General features: G+C 34.5%; 2 protein-coding genes across 2 annotated transcripts; both read right to left on the bottom strand.

Moving 5' to 3' along the window:
- Positions 1 to 2,789: 2,789 nt before the first annotated feature.
- LOC112035692 (NAC domain-containing protein 2) lies at positions 2,790 to 4,730 on the bottom strand. The gene is made up of 3 exons (XM_024068524.2): positions 4,565 to 4,730; positions 4,203 to 4,477; positions 2,790 to 3,723 (listed from the first exon to the last, which is right to left on the bottom strand). The coding sequence occupies exons 1-3, from the start codon at positions 4,722 to 4,724 to the stop codon at positions 3,292 to 3,294; spliced, it is 867 nt and encodes a 288-aa protein (XP_023924292.1). The 5' UTR covers positions 4,725 to 4,730; the 3' UTR covers positions 2,790 to 3,291.
- Positions 4,731 to 4,735: 5 nt separating this feature from the next.
- Positions 4,736 to 5,321, bottom strand: LOC136061953 (NAC domain-containing protein 2; the record flags this gene model as incomplete). The annotated part of the gene is made up of 2 exons (XM_065760432.1): positions 5,040 to 5,321; positions 4,736 to 4,947 (listed from the first exon to the last, which is right to left on the bottom strand). Coding segments are annotated over exons 1-2 (372 nt in total), but the record flags the coding sequence as incomplete, so codon positions are not given.
- Positions 5,322 to 7,615: the final 2,294 nt, after the last annotated feature.

Below are 7,615 nucleotides of genomic sequence, written 5' to 3'. Positions count from 1 at the left end.
TTCCCACATCTCCTAAAAAAAGCTTGCAATTATGTTATTATTATTATTTTTTAATTTTGCCTTATTGAATTATTTTTCTTTTCTTTTTCCTTTTTTTTTTAAGGCTACACCTTATTTCATTTTTGTGCATATGCTACACTTTCTCAAGTACAAAATCTTATAATATGCACTAAGATATTTATGATTGGCTAGTAAACAATGGTGAGATGGTAATTTATGCCTTTCTCTTAGGATTTTTTAGTCCTTACAATCAAAAGCATGTGACTTCAAAATCAAGAGCATATGATCAAAAACTATAAACAACTCACTCAAACATACACTACATAGCTAAAACTAGCAAAGTGCAGAAAAATAAGCTCATCTAAACTAAACAAGATACACAGACATGTTATGCAAAGATAATAGGTCAACCTCAATTACATATTTATGATGTGTAATATATATATATAAAAAAAAAAAATTTTGGTCTTAAAAAAAATTTTATGACCAAAAAAAAGGTACACATTATGCTAAATGAACAATATGAAGCTATGCATGATAATGCTTGACTAAGCTATAGAGGGTACACAAACAAGAAATATAAATTTTTTAATTAACCCTTGAGTACATGTACAAACTAGTATATACTCATACAAAATCATATTTATCTCAAAATAATCATGCACTTAGTTGAGCAATACACACTATTCAAGTTTCTCCACAATGTCAAGCATGTTTTAAATCAAGAGAGAGATATCATAATTCATGTAATCCTTAAGAAAAATAAAACTAGACACAAAATAAAATATTTTTGTCTTTTTGAAAATTTTCAATGTTTTTGGATTTTTTTTTTATTTTATATAAAAAAAAAACCTAAAAAACAAAACAACCAAAAACAGAAACAAAACATGTCCATAAAAAATTGAAAGAATTAAATCAGGGACAAATAAACAACACTCACTTTTGCAAGTCTTTTCTCACCCATATAGCACTAGTCTTCAGTTTTGTAAGTGAAAATCCATGAGAAGCAGAGTATATTTAAGGGATTACACCAATCTTCTGAGAAAGACTGAAATCCTACAAATTCCTTTTACAAGCCTAAAAAAGATCAACTGAAACAATAGTGTCTTTTTTATTCAAAACATCACAATCAAACTAGTAAGACACTTAAAATTATCCATGATAACAGGGATCAAAGATCAACTCTAGGTATAATAACCTAAATCAAGAGCTAACTCGCTCTGATACCACTTGTTAGTTTTTAGACCCTTGTAAACTAGATTTTTAACCTAATTAATTAACCAAATGAATACTTAGGTTTATTATTCAGATCTAGGTTAAAACAACGATGTGATGACCTAAGAAAACCAAACTGGTAAAAATCATTAGGAGGATTTAACCAAGCTATTCTCAAGGTAAAAAGCAAATCCACTATAGAGAATTGAAGTTTATGATAAGATTTAGACTACTAACATCCTATTGCTACCACATGTAGAACTTACTGACACGACCATGTGCAAACTCCGAATTTACGGACTCCTTCTTTATTAGGCCTTTGCAACACAAACACCCACACTTGTGACAAAATATACAAACTTTCCTGTTTGTGACTTCAAGACCACTCTTGAAGGTTTAGATCATCAGCACCTTTGATAACTAGAGAAGGCAGCAATTTTTACAACACCGGATCTTGAGATTGTCCAAGGAATAACATTGGTAGAAGACATTAGAGAGTTTTTTATGTACAAAACCCTAGCTACAAAGGAGGCACACTCTTCTCTCTTTGAAAAGTTTTATAAAAACGTGCTTAGGGTTTCCTTTATATACTAGGAGAAGTAGATCTGAAACCCTAATCTTTTATGGGCTTCAACTGTTGTTGGGCTGAACTTAAAATTCTACATATACTCTTTTCGATCGATCGAGCCTGTCTTTCGATTGGTCGAACCAGGCAGATTCTAAAATCTTCTTTCTGCCGCTTGTATATTCTTGAATATTAACTTGAATCACCTAAAACATTGTCCAATAATACCTATAAGCTCTAAGATCTATATCTAGACAAGTTTGTGTTTACGACTTATGTGATTACATTTTATACACATTATTTTTGGTGTATTTAGCAAAAAAAAAAAAATTATTTTTAGTGTCTTATTTATAAAGGGATCTCAATCTTTAGGGGGAGGACCACTATTAATCCCCGCATTTATTACAAGGTAAATGATACTTGTTAGCAAAACTTGCATCATAAGTAATATGCTCTTTCATTTTCTTCTTGCTCTTATCCGTTTCATTTTCTAATTCAAACAGCAGATGGATGGAATTCACCTAGTAATTTTGCTATCATCCCCAAAACAACAAGGCAAGAGCATTTGAATCAAAAGAGAAAAAAGTATCAATTTTACACGTTTAAACTCTAAAATTACTTACATTATTTAAGTTAAAAATGTATAAATTTATAAAGTTACTACAGTAACTAATACTATTCATTTTGCATTTAGTATTCTAGAGGATAAAGAAAGAAAGTGAATAATAATTGTTGTGTGTGAAGAAATTTTTTTTTAAAAATCAAGATAAATTGATATTTTAATGTAATGTAGTGTAAAATAGATAATATAATATTAAGTGTTTTAAGAAGTTAGTATATAAAATAAAAAAAATAAATTCTTATGCTAAAACAATAGACATAAATGTTTGCATAGGCTGGATGCTATAAATAATATATTCCTGGTGAAAAAAAGTACAAAAGTTATTCATAAAATAAAAGAAACGTGAAAAAAAATATGAGAGGGAGAGAGAGGGAGAGATGGGTGGCATTGCTTTCAAATGACAACTAGATTATAATGAAAATCTACTACAAATATGAGAATTTTGAAAGCCCAAAATGAGCCTCCTAAAACTATCATGTGAGCACCCATAACAACATGTCTCTCTATACATGATGTGTACACATGGTAATGCTTTTTTTTTACACATGGTAATGTTGTATGTATGTAATTCCACCATACACCGTCTGACCAAACCATGATCAACCCTCCTAAACACACGTGGCGGCCACTATGGACCCCACAATACAATTCAAATTTTCTTTTTTCTTTTTTCTTTTTTGTTTGGGGTCAAATACAATTCATCTTTCATTTTCATTTTCAATTTCAGTTTCTAGCATTCTAAACATTCTCAACACTATTCATTATCCACGCTCCCAAAGCCACAGGCACAGTCATAGACTTTTTTTTGTCTCGTGTACCTACCCCACCAACATATGCATCAGCAGCCCCTCTGAACCGTGCCGTATTAATAAATAATACTGGCCCCACTTCAATATGTCTTCGGCAGATACATGAACATATCCTGTAACGGCGACATCTGACTACTACTCCCACCCTGGAATTGCGAAACAAACCCATTGTCCATGGCATCCATGTAATTAAACGGAAAATCTAGGTTCTTTTCCCAGTACTTCGGCTCGCTCTGCACCTCGCACGTGAACTCAGGCGATACCACATGCTCCGAGCAACTCGAGTCCGTGTGCAGCCGCGGCACCGAATCCGACGTGTCAAAGTACACGTATTCATTCGCCGCAGCCGTCGGAAGAGCCGCCGGCGGCGGCAGCGCACACGTGTTCAAAATGTCCGGCTTCTTGTCCTCCATTTCCGAGTTGTTATGCATTTTGTTATTAGCATTCAATAGCTCTTGCTTTTCCAGAGTGCCCTTCTTGTTATATATACGACACAAAACCCAATCATCCAGCTGAAAAAAAAAATAAAAAATCACAACCGTTGGATCAGAATAGATCGATCAAAATCGATATATAATCAGAAGATTCTCTAATAGATAAGAAGGAATATTTTCCTTAAGGAGAAAGTGTTAGATTAATTTCGCTATCGTGTCCGGATTATGTCAAGAGTCATTAAAGTTAATTGCCGCCACATATTTCATGTGGTGGACCACATGATCGGTGAAGATCTCGTTTTCAAATAAACACAACGTTAAATCTAGTCCGTTCATTTAATTAAGAGCGTAGTTTTTTTTGTTTTTGTTTTTTGGCAGTGGAATGGAATCTAGATAAGGACAGAAACGTCCAACTGGTATTGAGACAATAACAGTCAAATCATCATCCCTGACGTGTGCCTACCATGCAGCGAAATGTCCATTTTGCCCCTACTCATAATTACAGTAATTTCCCTAAGGTAAAAAATGTAAAAATAAAAAAAATAAAAAAAATATACCCTTAAGCTGTTCTTTTTGCGAGCAGAGCGATCCACATCGGCGAGCCGATACTCATGCATAATCCAATTGGTTTTCTCTCCTCTTGGAGCTTTTCCAGCATAGAAAACCAGAGCCTTCTTGATCCCAACCGGCTTCGGATTCCCGATCGGCTTATCAGCGCCAGTAGCCTTCCAGTACCCAGTTCCGGCCGCCCGATTCGGCCTCGAACCGTTCGGGTACTTCCGGTCTCGAGGCGAAAAGAAGTACCACTCTTTCTCTCCATACAAAGCCTTACCTGTAAATTTAAATCATACAACCACATCAATAAACAAATATAAAAACAGTTATAACTCAACTATCAAGTTCATAAAAAAAAAAATACCAGGAAGTTCCCATGGATCGTATTTGTAAAGGTCGATCTCAGCTATAATAGGCACAGCAATAGACTGTGAAGCACATTTACGGCAGAGATAGTGCATGACAAGCTCTTCATCAGTAGGATGAAACCTGAACCCAGGAGGTAAAACTAACTCAGTCGACATTTTTTTTTAATCCAATTGGTTTTCTCTCCTCTTGGAGCTTTTCCAGCATAGAAAACCAGAGCCTTCTTGATCCCAACCGGCTTCGGATTCCCGATCGGCTTATCAGCGCCAGTAGCCTTCCAGTACCCAGTTCCGGCCGCCCGATTCGGCCTCGAACCGTTCGGGTACTTCCGGTCTCGAGGCGAAAAGAAGTACCACTCTTTCTCTCCATACAAAGCCTTACCTGTAAATTTAAATCATACAACCACATCAATAAACAAATATAAAAACAGTTATAACTCAACTATCAAGTTCATAAAAAAAAAAAAAAATTACCAGGGAGTTCCCATGGATCGTATTTGTAAAGGTCGATCTCAGCTATAATAGGCACAGCAATAGACTGTGAAGCACATTTACGGCAGAGATAGTGCATGACAAGCTCTTCATCAGTAGGGTGAAACCTGAACCCAGGAGGTAAAACTAACTCAGTCGACATTTTTTTTTTTTTACCTTCGTAAAACCCTCTCTCTCTACAAAAATAAATATATATATATATATATATATTTTTTTTTCACTTCTTTGGAGTAAGCTTCGAAGGCGCTTGAAACTTAGAACGCAAGGGAGAGAAGGGAATTTATAGGGAAGGAAAGGGGGGCGAAGGGGACACGTGGCGAAATAGGAGGGAGGGAAGGGGAGTTTCTAGAAGACACGTGGGCGATAACGTATGTGCGGAGTAAGGGAGAGAAGCAGCCGGGTATAGGTGGCGACTGAGTAAGTGCGGTGCGTGCGTGTACATTGCCCACAATTTTGTCACTGCTTACGTCTACTATTTTGGACTGGTGTGGGGTGGAGTCGGTCTGGGACCCACTATCAGTCAGTGACTCTTGGGATTCGCGTTTTAGTCGGCGGGTTTTTTTGTGAGAGAGATTTTCGCTTTTCGCCTTTTTCTTTTCTTTTTTCAGCGGTGTTCCAGCCGACGGTTTCACGGGGATAGTGGGTACACGTCAGCTCGGCTTGCTGCCGTGTGTTTTCGCTGATGTATTTGCACAAAATTTTATTTTTTTTAGTTTCACTTTTTAAAGAAAAATATTATATATATATATATATATTGAAGATATTTTAAAAAACGAGAATGAAATAGGGGTAATTTTAAGCTAATGCAATATCCTCTAATTACCAAAACAAAAAAAGGGCAATTTTTGTATAGTTTGTGATTGGATATAATTATTGAAATTTTTCATTAGATAAATATTTCTATTAATAAATTTCTTTTTGTTCCTCAAGCTTTGGAGAACGGGGTGACGACATATTATAGTAAGTTCTTTGTTTACAATATTTTGAAAAGTAGAAGACGCGTTTTAAAATTTAATACAGTTAAGATATATCTTGTTCAATTAATTTTTTTCTGCCACATTGGTTATAACAGAAAATGAACCCCCTCAACAATTATGGATCTTATTCAATACCTAGGTGCAATATTACTTTTATAACTTTTTATTTATTTATTTAGAATCTGTCCAATTGACTTTATAACTTAAGAAAAAGGCTTATTAGTCGGAAAAAAAAAGTACTGATGTCTTGAGGAAATAAATTTCTTTAAATATAAGTCCTTTAATAAGGCCACAAAAAAGTCCTTGACTAAAAAAAATTACAAAAAAGTATACAAATGAATTTCTTTAGATATAAAAGGGGCCAATTTCATGTAGCTTGTGATTTGGATGCATTATTAAGATTTTATCTCAAATAAGTCTTTCTATTAATAGATTTCTCATTATTCCTCAAACTATGGAGAGTCAGGGTCGACTGAATGGTAGAGTAATAGTTGCGGTTCCCTAAGGCCCCGAGTAAAAAAAAAAAGCCCCCAAATTTTAACCAATATGATTGTATATAATCAATAAATAAAATAATATATTTTTATTAAATGAAAAACAAACAAAAAAGTGAGAAAAATGCTAAGTCCACAATATTTTTCACAACACTTTTACAACAAACGCTAAGTAGCAGATTGTTATAGCTTGTTATTGATGACAAAAAAAATTTAGTTTCACTTTTTTAAGAAAAATAATAATATATATATATATTGAAAATATTTTTAAAAACGTGATTGAAAAAGGGGTAATTTTAAGCTAATACAATATCCTCTAATTACCAAAATAAAAAAAAAAAGGGTAATTTTTGTATAGTTTGTGTGGGGATAAAAGCCCAAATTTATATATTGAGCCTTGGGCCCTATTTGAAGATATGGGTACAGCCGAGGAGGAGTGAATGGTTGGGAAAGGCCCCGGGCTGGAGAACCATGCAAGGGAGTGATGAAAGAATATAGTCCGAGGAGTATATCCTTCTTGGATATGAAGAATACTGGTTAAACAAATACCTGGGGAGCTTGTGCAATCTTCCAGGGAATTTCAATGATAAGAATGAACCTCATGCATATATAAAGATGAGAAGAACAGAGAAATATTTAAGGGAAAATCTGCTACCACTACATTAAATTAATTGCAGCAACTTTTCTGACCGCATTTATGTGGAGAAAACCCTGAACAGTGCAGCCTCAGCTACCATCACTCATAGAGAACTAAAGAAGATACCTGATGAGACAGATACTCAAGTGGATGCTTAAATAAAAAACAAGTGTACAATGAAGATAGACAAAAAGAAAACTATATAAATGTAAAGCACCTCTCATAAGAGGGGGGCAGAAAAAAAGAGAGAGGAAGAGAGAAGAAAGGTTTACTGTAGCTCTAAGAACTATATAAACGAAAGTTTGTGTCCTCGGACAACAATTCATTCAAATTTCAAGTTTGTTCTTGCAATTATTTACTAGTTGAACCCTTGTTAGATGTTGTTTAGTTCACTATCAGCCCAGTTCTTTTATCCACTCTCTACAATTCATTGTATTGGGCTTATTGGGC

This window comes from Quercus suber, unplaced genomic scaffold, assembly GCF_002906115.3.
Source record: "Quercus suber isolate HL8 unplaced genomic scaffold, Cork oak 2.0 scaffold_367, whole genome shotgun sequence".
NCBI classification, from domain to species: Eukaryota; Viridiplantae; Streptophyta; class Magnoliopsida; order Fagales; family Fagaceae; genus Quercus; species Quercus suber.
Note: the sequence above shows the minus strand (reverse complement) of the source record. Positions and strands in the feature narration are given on the sequence as shown.

What these genes read in the sequence shown, in the direction of transcription:
- LOC112035692 (XM_024068524.2), bottom strand. Translation starts at nt 4,724, where the DNA reads ATGTCGACTGAGTTAGTTTTACCTCCTGGGTTCAGGTTTCATCCTACT. An exon ending in CGATCCATGGGAACTTCCTG is followed by an intron (nt 4,478 to 4,564) that starts GTATTTTTTTTT and finishes TTAAATTTACAG; the next exon opens with GTAAGGCTTTGTATGGAGAG. An exon ending in GCAAAAAGAACAGCTTAAGG is followed by an intron (nt 3,724 to 4,202) that starts GTATATTTTTTT and finishes TTTTTTTTTCAG; the next exon opens with CTGGATGATTGGGTTTTGTG.